Below are 16,642 nucleotides of genomic sequence, written 5' to 3'. Positions count from 1 at the left end.
GCGCCACGGTCAGGGATATAGAAGCCGGTGGAATTTTCGATGGGTTGCGATTTTCGACGCAATACATACGGAAAAAAGGACACGCCGCCAATCGGGCCAATCAACCTGCCGCTTTTTCGGAAATAATAGATATGTGAAACATAACGGGAGATTGATTACCGCGTCGCGCCGTCGCATATACAAGAATACAAGGGCCATTAACGTCAATTGCTTCTCATCCACTACTGTAACGTATAAAGACAAATATCATTTTTTGGGGCTTTTTGTTTTGTCTTGCGCTCTAAAGAGCGAAAATTGAAACCGATGGAATTTTTGATAGAGTTTGATTCTCTATGCGGTATGCATGTGTGTGGAAAAAAGGTACGTATCTCTCGCGATTATTTAGACATTTCTATTTATAATGAATATGAAGCTGAAAAATAGTTAACGAAGCAAAAATAATTAAAGCCGGTAGAGTTTTCGATGAATAGATATATATTGCTTGTTGTAACGAGATGAAAATAATTTCTACGTTCCACGACAAAATAAACAGGAAGTAATTTGTAAATTTAATTCTTTGTGACGTAGAATCTGAAATATATTTAAGAAAGACAGGCTTTTATATAACTAGATTTGGAAAAACTTTTGAAATTTACATATAAATTAAAGAATATATACATGTCTACTGTTACGCGAAAATGTTAGTACACAATTTGAAAATTTCAAGAGGGCGCAGTTCGCAGTTCTGTTAGTAACTCCATGTTTTTCTGTTTGTCACAGTTGGTTGATCGTGCGTCTTTCCATAAAAATGATATCTTTTCCCAAGTCAATTTTCGTTATCGCTTCGCATTATTGAGAAGAACAGAAGACTCATACGAAAGTCGTTTTAATCGTCTTAATACGTTTATTTAACGTTTGTACATTTGCTATAAACCTTTCGCTCATTTAACTTCAAGATGAAAGTGACAATCAAAAGTAGGTATATCTGAACAGAAACATCATTAAATTGCTGTTTAATATATAGTATATTTAACATATACGCCTAATTATGTAGAATTCTGTAAAGTTCTGTAGAATTTTCAATCTCATGTATGCGGTTATGTTTCGATTTCGTACATTTTCTCAGCCATAAGTCATGAAGTATCATATGTATATAGACCAGCAACTACGAGGCACGTTCTTTCTTCAGGTTGGACAGGCGTCGCCACCTGGCGCTGGATCGCCAACGACGATAATTGCGGCATATGCAGAATGCCGTTTGACGCCAGCTGTCCGGATTGCAAGATTCCTGGAGACGACTGTCCACTAGGTATTTTATTTCAATCCCATTATTCGATCTCTCGTTTACAAATATTAACGTGTACCCGCATATAACGCGATAAATATTCGAAAATACGATCTCGAAATCTCTATTTTTTTTATATAAATTCCATCTAAACATTTTTAAAGAATTTTATTAAAAATTATTTTAAAGAATCATTTAAAGAATTTATTTTATATGCATAATTAATTTATATATGTATATATAATACATTTTTTAAATGATTTTTAAAAATAATTTTTAATAAGATTCTTTAAAAATGTTTTTATGAAAACTATGAAAAATAGAGATTTTGAGATCATATACATATATATTGTATATTTTCTACTGAAATTTTTACTAGAATCCGTAATGATTTTCTCGACGAAAGCCTACATAAAATTGACTCATTTGTTTGAAAGAAAAGAAAGGATCGCAGAAAGATATTTATTTCGCATAAAATACGCCGAAACGTATGCAGGTCGAGCGTAGGAAGTCCGTAAAGGGGACGGATCCCTCTCTCGTAAAATGCCGCCGCGGCGGGAACGCGTGTCCGCGACGGCGCGCGATATCGATCGACGCCGTCGTGTGCCGGTGTCGGAGAGAGAGACAACACAGTCCGCGCCTGACACAGGGGAGCCGCAGCCGCCCCTTCGACTCCCTCGCCCTTCGTAGTCCGTCGCGTATCGATGCGCGTACGCGCGACGAAACGCACCTTCCGTCCACAAACCGTCTCGCTCCCTCCCCGCCGCCAGGTGCGCGTCCCATGCTCCCGGTCGACGATTACCGCCTACGTCGACGTCGACGAAATTAATTTAACGCGCCACTGACATTGTCGCTCTGTTCCAGTCTGGGGGCAGTGCTCGCATTGTTTCCACATACACTGCATCATGAAGTGGCTGCACTCGCAGCAGACCAGCCACATCTGCCCGATGTGTCGCCAGGAGTGGAAGTTCAAGGAGTAACCGCCGACGTTTTCCGGACAGGCCCGCAGGTGTCAGCACGCAGCGAGTAAATCAGGTAATAACGCGTGTCCGTCCCTCGAGCCGGCTGACGAAACGTGGAGATAGTACTTTAGATGTGTGTGAGAGTTGTTTTATTTTTTATTTTTTATAGGAAGAGCATGTTATGGTATAATCTATAGAAAGATCATTGCGGAACTTTCGATCCGTGCAATTAAGTCTAAATTTGTTAAAGAAAGATCGCTAAGCAATTATCAGAAAAAGCAGATACAGCAACATACATCTTAACATGTATTTGTCAACACATATTTCTTAAATCGATTTGATACATATATGTATATGTTCAGTATACTGTTCACTGAAAACTCAGTCCTAACGGAACTGGTATAAACGATTAACTTGTGTGTGTTTTCTAAGAGAGAGTATATCTACCGCTATCAATTTAGGACGTTATCTAAAAAAACATCCATCCGCTGACGATTAATTCCGCCTGCCGCACGACAACCCGACGTGCATTCTCGCATGACTGATGCAACCGGTTAGCAATCATCATCACTCTTCACGGATCTTCTATCGAATCTTCCTTCTAAGTCTCTGGTATTTTTATATCTGAGCAGCGCGTGATAATATAATTAATTTTTATAATTAATTTAGATAATATAATTTATATAATATATTTAATTTCTATTATTTCTATAATTTTTTCTCAGTAAAATGCACATAGATATACGAAAAATGTTTCTAAAATCTGATAATTGTATGGCAGTATTTAGTGAATTTAGGGACCGCAATTTTCATTAACGAAACTCTTAAAGATTTCTTAACTTTCGCGTTCTCTACAAGTGGCAAATGTACGCATCAGGTTCAAAAGGTTACTATGCGGCTTATCAGAGCGATCGTATCCCTCTCCTCGTATCTGGACGTCGTAGATGACGCATATTGGCGTTCGTTGAATTATTAATAAGTCGTATTCAACGATACGCGCTGTCAGCATCTCGTGTGCACGTTCCGTGTGTCGAGAATGTAACGTAATAGCCGCGGCATAATCATCCTCTCGACAGAGTAGTTACGGTCCCATCGTCCGGGTCTCCTTTTTCGCTTTAATTGCGGGAACCTCGTATATTTTGCAGACATAATCGTGTGCGAGAAAACTGACATGTTTAATGGAACGCGGAGCATGCGAGTAAATAGTGAAGAAAGTCGGAGTAACACCGTGCGAGCGTATCATTTTTAACGTGGCGATTCTATTTCGCTTGTTTTGTGAGTCAATTTCGTGTTTACGTTTGCAAAAAAGACTGAATTATTTATCGTTATGAGAGAGAGAGGGAGAGAAAACTATTCTATACACTTGTATTCGATTGCGTTACGGCTGGATAAAGCGCTGGTTAAAGTACAGAATATAAGAATAGCACACGCAAGTCACGTTTGAATCCCAAGGCATATCGTCTGTTAACAATTGAAGAGTATTTGTTCAACACTAGCTTAACGCCAAATATATTACCGTAAAATGTTACAGGAAAATAATTACTGAGAGGGTTTGCAAAATAGTATTTTTTAATTTGGTATCTTAAAATATTTCTGAAAAGATATGAATTATATAACATATATAATATATATGTTACAATATATGTTATAATATATGTTATAATATTTGTTATAATATATGTTAAATATATGTATATATATGGAAGATCTTTAAGAGTTTTGTTAATGAAAATTGGTCCCTAAATTTAGTAAAAATACTGCCATACAATTATCAGATTTTAGAAACATTTTTCGTATATCTATGTACATTTTACTGAGAAAAAATTATAGAAATAATGGAAATTAAATATATTATATAAATTATATATATATATATATATATATATATATATATATATATGTATAAAGGCATCTCTGTTAAAGCATCTCTCTGCTTAAGGCACTGATTTGACAAACAGTTGACTATTCAAAACGCGCGTTTCGAATCGCGTATCTCGCGAAACCCCATGACCCAGTTTCGAGTCGAATTCGTTTTTTGACGGTCGCGTTGTAGGCATAGCTGTCAGACGGGAACATCTACGAGCGCGACATGGAGATATTATACTCACGATCCGATTTCGACCGGTCTAGGGACGATCGGTCGGACCGTGGGGGCGCCGCGCCGATTTGCATTTTATCGGCGGGAGATCGGCCGCAAAAGTGGAACGGCTGGGTTTTTACCCGAGCCAGAACGAAACAGAGTGTGAATAAATTCCAAGCCCGCGTTTTCCCGGCCGGGCCGACGTGCCACTTGGGCCTTAATTACGTCGTGAATGGGCGGACAGGATAAACGATCGCGGCTGATCGCGCGCTGATAACGCGATGTCATCTCGCATAGCGCGCGAGTTTCTAGAATCAGGGGCATTTATCCGAGGATAGTTGCACATCGAAGAGCACATCGTGAAAATGCAATTGATATCCTGAACAAAACATATTTTTCTCTCTACAAAAATCCGTAAACATACGCTGTCATCTCGTTAAAATTTATCGCACTATCGTATGGAACAATAATATTTATCAAAGCTCTTTGCAACACATATGTCTCATATTTGCAAATATATTGCGAAAATATCCCGCGACATATTGAATATGTACATACAACATATATCATTTTTTAAGATTAATTTTGAAAAAATATATTACGTATAAAAATCTATCCCGTAAATATGATATGCAAGAGATTATCTCTACGGAATATTAATTACATTTCAAGATATCCTGAGCTTATTCGCGCGCGCGCTTTTAAGAATATACAATTTCTTACGAGCATCTTTAATAAGCGAAATATAATCGTATTAATTCTACACAAAAAATAATATGAAGACGAAGAAGGTAATATGAATAAACTTGAAAAAAAAATCTTTAAAATCTGCCCTAGATTCTAACGATTACACTTTACAGAAGCTTTATAGAGGTACGATAAATACGATATGGTAAATTAAGTAATTAAATAGGATAACGAGGAAAGTGACAACGAAATAAATAGGCACTAATGAAGGTGGAACACTAAAGACTCCGTTAACATCAAAGAAATTAAAAGCACCATTGAATGCGACTCTATTAGTAGCCCTTTATATAAAATCACGTCGGAGTCGAAAACAAACTCGAGCGTGGTAGGACGCTTAAAAAGCGAGGAATTTGTCTTCGTTAAGAGAAATTACGCGAATCAGGGATAATCGTGTTCGTCTACTTTCCGCAATCTTCGAGCACAGCGAGAGAGAGAGCAAGAAACGAGCGAAAGCTAAAAATGTCGCGCAAGCTACGGCACTGGAGAACGGACCTCCTCGCCATCGGGGCACCAGCTCATCGCGAGAGAGACGTATAGGGGGACCTAATGGGTCCCTTCCCTTTTCTCTCCGTCTCGCTCCGTTCGTCACTTCCTTCGATAATCCTTCTCCTTCTGCCCTCTCTCATTCTCTCCTCCGTCCTCCCCCGGGTCTCTCCGCTACGGGTTACTCTCTCACGCGATACCAACCGCGGCCGCGATTATATGCACACCTACACCCGACGCTGATGGAGGTAGCGAGACGAGGATCCCGGAGATAGTTGGCCCTGAGTCCAGGGACCCTCGCGTTTCATAACTTGCGCGTCTTCTAACTCTTTTAATTAGCGCTAATTGCACGGCGAACGACTTTGTTTTCGTCGCGATATCTTCCTTGCATAAGCGTCGCATTTTTGCAAAATTTTGTAAATGTTTTTTTTTTCCACGAAATATGACGACATTGAAAAAATTGAAATTGACGCGATAAGACGCTGATTTGCAAATTATAGAAAATTTATGTTTGTCGTAAATCGCCTCTGTGTTCGCGTAAATGCGAGTAATAATACGCTTTGGAAAATGAATGCATTCGTGGATAATTAACACCTGCGTTTAATATGATGTAAAGTGAAGAAACGGTATGTGACTGATACCGTGAAGTATAACGTGAATCTCGTAATTTCATCGAAACATTGTGACGAAATCGGCTTACATAAACTTAAGCAATCTCGGGTAAATATATTTAATTAAGACTCGCCAAATGCATAAAATACCTTACGACAAAAGGTGACGATATTCAAATAATATAATAATTTATAATTATAATAAGTTAGAATATATTAATAATTTTTTAACATAATTTTTAAAATAACTTTTTATAACTCTTGATCTAAATATTAATTGGAATAGAATTTTTTTATACTTCCAGTTTTTATTTCCGAGCGATCGAAGGATCATACTCTAGTCGTGTAAATTTGAAAAAAAAAATTTGAAGAGGAACAACATCCCCGGGAGAAGAAAAACCTCAGTGCCTCGGCGATGTTAGAAAGTGCGCGACCGCGACTTTCCGTAAGACTTCGAACCGATAATCGCTTTTTCCCCAGATCCCCAGGCTTTTACGTAATATGCCGAGGTTTGAAACGCTCCGGGTTTTTCTTCGTCGCCGAACGAACCCGCACAACGTCAGAGCGTGATCAGTATGCTAAGAGACCGCGTTGAACCCTCGTCATCTACGCGACCGCGGGTCCTCCTTACATTTACCTCTGCTCTATTGCCTCTCACGTTGCCTTCTACATACACAGATACACAGACAGACACCCAGCCATCCGCTTGTTCGCTCACCCACTCGCTGACTCACACATTCGCTTATTCATGCACACACAAACACGCGCGAACAGGCCCGTACATTCGTTGTTGACTACCTGACGAGAACTCGAGCTCGGCCAGTCACGTGGCCACGCTGATCGCGAAGGATGTTTGTGGGATCGCAAAGTCAGTCCGCCGCGGACAGCCTGTCGAGAAAGAGAGGATAGAGAGGCGGTACGATCGGGTGAAGGAAAAGAGAAGGAGAAAAGGAATGGAACGGAGAAGGAGATACTGGATCGGGGATATCGCCTAAGGTCTTCGTGGTTGCTCTAGCTCTACCTGTCCGTAGGCGTTCGGAGCAACGTTGTTTCGCCTCGTTCTCCGTGATTTTACGAAATATATTCGTCGGCAAAGTGATCGTGAGCGGGAAGAATCTTCGTCGGACTTGATGGAAGAGAGGAATTTCCGGTATCTGGAGCATGTGAATGGAAGAAAAAAAATTCTCCCATAATGTTTTATAATATCGTTGCAGGAGGAAGACGTTAGGTTCGCGCTGGAGGCAGGAATTAATATGATATTTAGTTGTGCATTAGAAAGTGAGGCATTTCGTGGTGCACTGAAACGTGGAAGACAGGCAATGTGACGCCGAGCGAGACTCGGAAGTGAAGACGCGGATGAGAAGTTGAAGACGAAGTGATCCTCGAGTGTTTTCGTTGTCACATTCGTTCAACTTCCTCGTCGATATTAAAAGAGCTTAATTACCGAACTCTAGAGTGAATTTTTTTTCACAGGATCCAGGCAGGAAATAAAAAGGGATACGCTGGGTTGAGAATAAATCTTGCCAAGTTTCTGCTAGTTCATAATCGCGACCATTTGCGCCGCGGATGCGGTATGCGGTAGAAAGTTTATCCGCGAAACGCCAGATAAACCAGATTGCCTTCGTTCGTAAAGAGCAGGGAGAAGATCTATTTGTGTACACACTCTTGATAAAAAGAAAGCACGTGCGATCGAGATAGAAAGGCGAGGATCGAGACCGTAACAGCATCTCGGAAGATCAGCCGGAATGAAACTCGAGCGAGAGATCGTTCTCCGATGAGAAATCAAATCCTTTCTGCGTCTTCTCTAGCGTAAAATCGATAAGACGAGGATGTATTTAACAAGTATATACATACAATATTACTCTGGTGATTTCGCGAGACGATTCATCGCGAACGAAAATGGAGAAAATTTAGGAAATTAAAGCATGTGAAACCATCAACGAGCCAACCACGTTCACCGATTTTCACGGGATTGTATGCAAAATCGCGTCGGCGATATCACGGGGCATCGGCCCGCGATCACGACCCGCTTACGAATAAAGAGGACGAGGTGGACTCGCGAGGGGAGAGGAACGAAAGAGAAGAGACGAAAAAGAAGGAAACGGTGAATCGACGCGAGGCAGGAGGCAAGATTGCGATTTCGCTGGCGCAACAATGTAAAAGCGTGCAGCGACGTTGCACAACACACTTGTCATTTCTGATCCGCATTCGACGTGCACGTTGCTCGTTCATGCGTTTTAAAGCGAAGGAAAATTCTCCCACTACTCTATTACCAGTCTATGCATTTTAAAAGGAGTATCCGGCAGTAGAGTTTTATAATTCGCGATCGCAATCACAGATTTTAAAGGTAAAATATTATGAAATGTTGAATGGATTATGTCAGAAATTTATTTTTTTTTTAAAGATTGGTGAAATTTTTTTGCGATTCGTAGTGGGACGTCGTTAACGAGAAAAGTTTATGAAACACGTAAAACGCTTTGCTTACCGAGAGTTTATTTCATAATTCTCACATTCCTAATTGATTCGCGCGCGCGCGCGCGATAAGAAACGACGTGATAAACGCATCGTCTCTCTCTTATCTTGGAAATACTTTACCAGAACGCAGTTTTCACCGCGTCAGTTGAGAAGGTACCTCGCATTACAATTGACATTTAATGTCGCGGAGTGACGGTGCGCATATTTTTACGAAATTGCATCTGGGAAGGATGCGATTAGTTGATTCGAAAGACTAAAATGCAGTTGACAATTCGCGACAACCTATTTCTCCATTTAATCTTATGAAGTCACTTTATATATACAATGAGAGAGAGACATTTCACACTTTGAAGTACTGCACATATATTTTTGAAAGCTATTAAGGCTAATATCGTGAATGACGCGATAGCAGCGCAGTTAGTAGACGCTCAAGTATTTTCCATCAAGAAGAATTTCATTTCGAATGTAACGTTGTCGAGAACGCGTTTCGCATTTCGAGGTGCTAGGTATACTTTCGTGCACGCAAGCGCGTCGCCGTCGAGAATGAGTGGTTAGACGATCCGAAAAACGTGCGGAATGCAGTTGGCAACCAGTCAGAGACCTCACCCGCCTCCGGTGCCACCTCGGCCGAGTCGGCAGGTGGTCGCCGAGGCCCTTAAGAGGTCGCCAAGGCCGCCCTGTCCTACTAGACAGGCACCGCCGCCGCCGAACATGAAGCCCTGGAGATCCAATCAACAACAACAACAACAACAAACGTTGCAGCAGCAACAGGTGGACCAAACAACGACTGGACGCACAATCGTATACGAGTCCATCAAGGAGGATTGCAAGGACGAGAATGTACCTGATGATAGAGATCGCAAGCAAGCGCGAAATACAGACAGGAATGTCGAGGACAATCAGTCAGAGGCAAATGGAGGCAAGATTGCTTCGTCTCACGAACATCACGAGATGAACATTAGCTCGGGAAAGCTTTATCCCACGGGAAACATGCCGGCGAACGTCGTCCGAAAGCGCAACAGCCTGACTGAAGATCAACGATCTCAGCACAGACTGGAGATTCGAAAAAACTCCCGTGGGAAGGATCCGGTGGGTCTATTGGATTATCGAGGACGATGCAGGGCTTCGCCCGGTAAGGATCAGCAGAAGGAGAACGCGACGGAGAGAGTCGAAGCGACATCGACGAAACTGTCGGCAGTTGCCAGGACTGTCAACGTGCCCTTGGAAGACAGACATCGTGCTTCGTTCTCCAGTCCGAATTCCGCTGGCGGACAAGTCACGGTGAGTCATCCGGAAAAATGCAACGGCAACCCGGAGAAAGAGGCAGATGACGAGCAGATTAGGTCGACGCCCACGTGCAAATCGTGCCCCGGTGAACAGCAGCAGCAGAAACAGCATCCGGAAATTTTCTCGAAAGGAAAGGCTGCTGTGAACGACGGCGCTGAGGCTTTATCCTCGACCGAGAGATCGACCAGCGTCCCGAGCGTTGACCGCACGGCTACCACGGTGCTCGTCATCGACGAACCAGAGCATAAAATTGCGCTTAGCGATCATGAGGACAATAACGACGACGATGACGACGACGAAGACGACAACGACGGCGACAACAATATCCATCGGCAGGATTGGCTGGAGGCGGGAGTCCATTACTCTTCCACGCAGATCACTCTACACGGAGACGACATCGTCGACGGGGATCATCGTATCAACGGTTACGATCATCGCGAGGAAGAGAGGATCACTGATCTTGATTTTATCAGGTAGACCGAAATTGTGATGAATCGCTCGCGACTATTTACGAAATGCGTTATTGGATCATTTAAAAATTCATGGTGACGCTAAATGAGACTCTTTTCCATTCATCAAATAGTGACGGACTTGAAATCTTTTAATTGGAAATAAATTGCTTTTGCAAGAGACCGCGCTTGTAATGTAAAATTCAAAGCTGCAGGAATCTTATTTGGAATATATTACATTTACATAACAGAAAAATTATATTGCGTGGGGAAAAAATTTTTAGAAATGTATTTTACGACTATTTTTTTAAGAATAAGATATTGCTCTCTTTAATTAAAAAAAATTAATATCTCTAATATTTAAAAAATGTTTTAAATTTAAATGCCTCGAATATTTTTATTAAAATATTTAACACGAATTTTTTCAAGCGATTTGACAATCATGACACTCTTATTGCGAGCGTGCAATATGAATGTTAATAAAGACATGTTGAAATGCTATATTAATTTATCGGATAAATGATCTTTGTGATGTAACGTCACGAGACGTGACTGAATAAGTCGGTGCTCACATATTAATTATCGAGGAGCGATAGATGTATTAATGATCGAGGAGTGATAGCTGCAGAGAGAATCGTGCATTGTTACCGTAAGCGTTGATCTGGATTCAACGATTCGGCGATAAAAACGCGCCGCTTTCTCGCGTCAGGCGATAAATACCGTGTCGACATGCTATAAAAACTGACCGTTCATTAGTGCAACTAACATTTAAAAATGCATGTTCTTGCTCTCTTTTCTATCTCTCGTTTCGACAGTCCTCGAATCACTTTTGATTTTCTCTCCATCATAAAACTATGAAAGATCTAAAAAATACATGACGTTTTAATATTAAGAATAATATATGTATAACAATAATATAATAATATATATAACACAATAATATAATAATAATATATTAATATATTAATAAATTTTATATAATAATATATAACACACACATATAACAATTAATACAATTTAATCAATATTACAATAGAAAAGTAGGAAGGAAAAAATATACATATATATACACAAATATAGAGACTATATAAATGTTTTCTTGTACTATAAAGAATTTATTAACAATTAAATTTAATTAATTAATCGCAGTGTTTAATTACTAAACTGTTATATCGCTATCTGTAACTTCTGTGTATATTAAATCGATACTGTGCTTGTCGATGCATCTGATCCATCCCGTCTCAATATGCGGAAAATAAGATGAAAAACAGACAGGCCGCAGAATCGAGTCGGAAATCGATAAAAAACGAGCATACACTTGTGCGATGTACACGCGATGATGATAACCGCAGGGCAAAGTGAGTCATTCACAAAATCCTCCGCCTTCTTGACCGCAGGCGACCGACACTCTCAAGACAGATCGATTTTTATTCCATAAAATGATCGTGTAACGGTATCCCCGTTTCCTGCGGCCTCCATCATATTTTGCCTTCGGCAATTCACAGGAAAGAATATTCGATTCCTCTCTCTCTTTCTCTCTCTCTCTTTTCTCGCGCAGATGTTCTTCCGTGTACAACTACTAAATTCATTTCCCTCGCGGATTTCTGTTTTCAGAATCATCAGTAATTTATTAACTTGCCAGAAAATAGGATTAGTTTTAAATTAAAATATCTTTTGTTGTGTGTGTGTGTGTGTGTGTGATATAATACATTCATTTATTCATATATATATATATATGTATAATTATTTTAAAAAATGAGCTACTAATTTTGTCACTGGAAACTCATTGTATTATCCTTATCAAAGGATAAGCAAATATATGGCTACACATCGGTGTAGAACTACAACTTCTATAATGACATTATTGGTTCAAATGTAAATTTGCCATTAAGAGTGAAACTTGGCGCTTTGTTCCAGCATACAAGAAAGGATCGCGATGTCTTCTTTGCAAGGATTACCCCCGTTACCGAGGAGCCTGAGCGGTTTCAACCTGAGCGGACGCGGCGAGAACGGCGAGCCACCTCCACCGCCCACGAGATCGTCAAGTAAATCTCAAAGAGGCGGTAAACCGTCGTCATCGAGGCCGTCGCCACCTGCCAGACAACTCACCACCCTGGATACCCAGCTGGCGGTGCTCAGGAGAGAAATGGTACTCTATTCGAGAATCATTTGCGCTCTCTTTCGCGTCAAACGCCGAGGAATGCGGTCTCGTTACTTTGCTCGGGGAAACGCAACCCTCTCTCGATACTCATTTCTTCGCAAAAAGCTATGTAGAATATAGGCTTTTCATATGATTTTTACGTACTCAATTACGTGTCTCTCTATAGTTTTTTTTTTACGCATTATTTATTTAATAATCTACAAATGGGAGAGATATATAGAAATATTGAATTAAAATGCTTTTCTTGCATTTATCGATTTTTAAATGAGTAAAATACAAAAATACAGACAATGACTTGTAAACAAATTTAACTTTCAAATGTAGAGATAAGAGAGACATTAAAAATTTGTTTACAAGTAACGTGACGGACCTTGATTATTAAGTGACTGAAGCAATTAGTATCGAACAAAAACAGGAAAGGATTCAACATTTTTTAAAAAAACAATTGCGAAAATGTTTGAACATTACATTTTATTACGACCCACAGCAATAGCATCTCGTTCGAGATGCAGCAGCCGGTGAATTGTCGATGCTGTTCAAAGTGATGTCTAAAATTGTGCATCCTCTCTAACGCGGCAGCCATTAACTTCAATAGAAACCATTAGTCATCCGCTGCGACGCGAAATGTACGAGCATGCGGGAAAATTCCACGCGTTCGCGTGTAATAATGCGCGTGATTTAAAAATAACTGTCGAGAGATTTTTGTTGTCATTGATCGCTCTGACGCTGAGGCGGAAGCTGGCGTAGTTTATTCTCGCGAACCTCGTTTCTTCGCGTAATAATTTGTCATTTCAATGCTTTAAACTTGACCTTTCCATTTTTTAAATTTATATAATATATAATTCCATAACACATATTTTACAACTTTTTTATTCTTTCGTATCTGTTTTGTCTTGTTTAAGATATATTTTATTTTTTATATTTTAAAAAATTTTTTTGACTAATTTCTTTGAGATATTTTTTTCGAATTGCCGATTTTACTGTGTTAATGTAAGCCTCGCCACTCCTTATCCTCGATATTCCAGTCGTCAATCCGAGCACGTTCTTTGAACCGTCGTCATTTTCTACTCAGTTGTCCACCTCTGTCGCTCCTGACATTTTTTTTCTCGATTCTTCCGCGTTTGTTTGGGCGACCTAACCGACCCGTTACCTCGAGGCCGCGATCGCGTGTGAATAAATTGCGGAACGCGATGAGCGTGTATTTTATGCGTGGGATCATAAGCAGCGAGGGAAATCGTATCATAGCGCGATAGAGAGGATACTTATATCATATGTATACTCGTGTGTATATAGAGGTTCTACTTTTTCAATGGATACGCATATTACGTTGCAGATTTCTGTTTGCATAGCAGACAAAATATGCAAATGTACTGCTTTATTAATTCCTTTACGTCGATTCACGGATATCTCGTGCGATTTAAATAAGATTCCAAAAAGAATTCCATTTATTTCGATTAAAATTGCTACACGTGATATCGTCTACGAAACTTTATCTCCAAGATCTTATCTCGTTAAAGTTGTCCACAAAGTTTCTCATTATTATTTGACGAGAGCAAGATCCTTCGAGCGTCCCACTGACCCTATGCGATCTCACGAATTACTACTCGTTTCGTGCAAAATTATCGCCACATCGCATCGATCACATTCGCTTAGCATTCGCGGTCAATCTTTGTGAAATTAACTCTAACGGGACCTCGTGTAGAATTTCTCCGGAGAGAAGAAATCGCGCGCTCGCGTGACAAGTGTTTGTTGTGGGGATCTCCGATTCGCGCCATCAGCATCACGTGGTACCCCGCGTACCTTAAGTTGGGCTAATAATTTAATAGTCATCCCAGACAACACACACGATGCGAACTGGTACAGCTGCTCCCACGCTACGTTTCCTCCGGGCATGACTCGGTTCCTTTGGAGAGAAGACCCCCCTTTTCCTCCCGGTCGCTCTCTTTCACCTTCGTTCTCTCATCCGCTCCTCGGCGTAGTTCTTCTCCTTCCAATCTCGTTTCTCCTTTCGTCGCGCTCTACGCCTCTCTATGCCTCTCGTATTCTTCTTATTCTCATTTTATGTTCTCTTCTATACTACGAGTCTCTCTTCCTCTACGTTCCCACGACCGCCGAGTCGCTTAGAAATGCGTCATTTCAGTCTGTAAATCACGAGGTAACATTTACCTTGGTGACCGTATGGTAAAAGTGAATGCGCCAGGTACACTGCAGTTTCTAGATTGAGTCCTACGCGAAATTTCGCAACAATTTACGGATAATAAATAATTTAAAAAAAAAAAATAAATAAGAAATCATGAGTGAATGACATAATCGCTTTTTATTGTCAAAATAAGAAAAACTCGCTATAACAATTTCAATCTGTTTTTAATCATCGATTATCCACATCACAATAATAATTTTGTTGCATCTTTTATTATAGTTCGGGCTGCGGCAACTCGACCTCTCTTTGCTGTCGCAACTGTGGTCCTTAAACGAGTCGATCCAAGAGTTTCGGCAACTGCTGCAGGAGCAGGAAGACCGAGCGCCTTCGCCGTCGCCCAGCAGCGAGGAGGGAGACGACACATCCTACGGGACGCATCCGCCGCCACCTCCGAGGAGGCCGGCGCCCACGTTGCATCATCATCGACCGCCGCGACCGCCCAGGCCACCCAGACCGTCGGCCAGCGACGAGTCGCCGTCGAGCGAGGAGTGCGGAGCCGTTTGACGTATCGTCACTGAGAGGAAGAAGTACACGAGAAGGTCTCGGTCCTCTCATCGCACTTAGAGCGGCGCGTTCCTGGGAAACGCCGATATCTACGAGAAAAAAAAAACCTCGAGAGATTGACGTGAAAATAAAAATTGCGACGATTTGGGCATTTCGATATCCTATCGGTGATCGAAACTCGCATGTGACGTGACATTCAATTGCGAACTACTAATTCCTAAAGGTACCTGCAACGTTACTTGTTGGGACATTCAAGATTGCGATCTACAAGTCGGTTCTCTCTTTCTCTCTTTAATTCACGATTGGGATCAACTCAATCGTTTGACTGAGAGAAATTATACCCGGTAAATGAATCGCGATTGCACATGCACGCGAACGGTGTCACTTATCTAGAGAAGCTGTCGCTTCTCTCGTAAATCGTCGTTTGAAGAGGCATTCGAAATTACGATCCGATGTTGCTTTAGCATAAAAGAAGGACTTGTAATCAAATCAACCTGACGATTGCAATACTTTAGCCGTCAGATTGCGGAGATTGTTTTGCGTATGCAGGGTAATAATCGCTTCGCTGTTTGAAGAAGAGAGTTGATTTGCCAATTCGCGCAACAATCGACGACATTCCGTATATGTCGCACTCTCTAGATAACAAAAAAGGATTCAATTGCCACGAGCGAGAGAGCTAATTTTAGCTCGGCACGCTACTCTCCTCTCTACTTGTGATAGCGCTCGAAGGGGCCTTTGATTAATGATAATCACATCCATATTTGTGCAGATTAAGATTCGAGACTTCGCTCCGCCGCGAAGCGACCATAACAGATCCGAGCCCGTTGCACCACGATTCTTTGGTGTTATAGTCCGAAAAAAAGCGCGATTTTTTGACGTTTCACCTAGCTGAAGTATGAGGCTAGTGAGTGCGAAAGAATCACGCGTGTCTCTTCTCTTTCGGTGTTTTTTATACTGTTGTATCCCATCGCAAAGTTCATTCTCGTTGTTGATATTCTCGGGTTATCTGCGCAACTAGATCTGCGAGAAGGAAACAGAAAAATTTAATATCTATAAAAAATATAATCTAGCGGGATTTCTCGTTATAAGTATATCTTTTAGTATTTTTTTTGTGACGTCTCAATCCGTCGAATTTACGTGCGTCTGGTATTTTCGGAAAAACTGGAATTTATATTAATGTTCCGCAGCGCCCTTTCGCGTAGATTAGCACGAGCTGTGTAAAGATATGATGTAAGACTATGGCAGAATAAATAAAACTTAATTTAAATATACTATGTCATGTAACTACAACCTTTCTTTGTATATACATCGTTACTCTGACACAGATCATGATCGACAATATGCTGCGTCTACATACATGCAAATTGCATCTCGCTCTGAGATACAGTCAATGGCAGGGTGTGTGCGGAAATAAATGGT

The 16,642-nt window shown here is 40.9% G+C and overlaps 1 protein-coding gene across 6 annotated transcripts; it reads left to right on the top strand.

Annotated features, from left to right (window-relative positions):
• The first annotated feature begins 6 nt into the window (after positions 1–6).
• Positions 7–16,494, top strand: LOC145941061 (leucine repeat adapter protein 25). 6 transcript variants are annotated; one of them, XR_014426119.1, is made up of 5 exons: positions 7–360; positions 760–954; positions 1,169–1,288; positions 2,129–2,299; positions 12,276–12,414. XR_014426119.1 is itself a non-coding variant. In XM_083046857.1 (5 exons), exons 3-5 carry the CDS (start codon positions 9,199–9,201, stop codon positions 15,221–15,223), a joined length of 1,701 nt encoding a protein of 566 aa, XP_082902983.1. In that variant the 5' UTR covers positions 1,856–2,034; positions 2,129–2,299; positions 7,621–9,198; the 3' UTR covers positions 15,224–16,494. The 6 variants fall into 6 exon arrangements, 4 of the variants coding, with proteins under 4 accessions (XP_082902983.1, XP_082902982.1, XP_082902984.1 ...); XM_083046857.1 differs by lacking the exons at positions 7–360; positions 760–954; positions 1,169–1,288 and adding exons at positions 1,856–2,034; positions 7,621–10,382; positions 14,939–16,494 and having other exon boundaries at positions 12,276–12,507; XR_014426118.1 differs by lacking the exon at positions 760–954.
• The last annotated feature ends 148 nt before the right edge of the window (positions 16,495–16,642 follow it).

The sequence above is a fragment of the Prenolepis imparis genome, unplaced genomic scaffold, assembly GCF_030444845.1.
Source record: "Prenolepis imparis isolate NDT839.2.m4 unplaced genomic scaffold, iyPreImpa1.0 SCAF_9, whole genome shotgun sequence".
Classification (NCBI taxonomy): Eukaryota; Metazoa; Arthropoda; class Insecta; order Hymenoptera; family Formicidae; genus Prenolepis; species Prenolepis imparis.
Note: the sequence above shows the minus strand (reverse complement) of the source record. Positions and strands in the feature narration are given on the sequence as shown.

What these genes read in the sequence shown, in the direction of transcription:
- LOC145941061 (XM_083046857.1), top strand. Translation starts at nt 9,199, where the DNA reads ATGCAGTTGGCAACCAGTCAGAGACCTCACCCGCCTCCGGTGCCACCT. An exon ending in ACTGATCTTGATTTTATCAG is followed by an intron (nt 10,383 to 12,275) that starts GTAGACCGAAAT and finishes GCTTTGTTCCAG; the next exon opens with CATACAAGAAAGGATCGCGA. An exon ending in CGGTGCTCAGGAGAGAAATG is followed by an intron (nt 12,508 to 14,938) that starts GTACTCTATTCG and finishes CTTTTATTATAG; the next exon opens with TTCGGGCTGCGGCAACTCGA.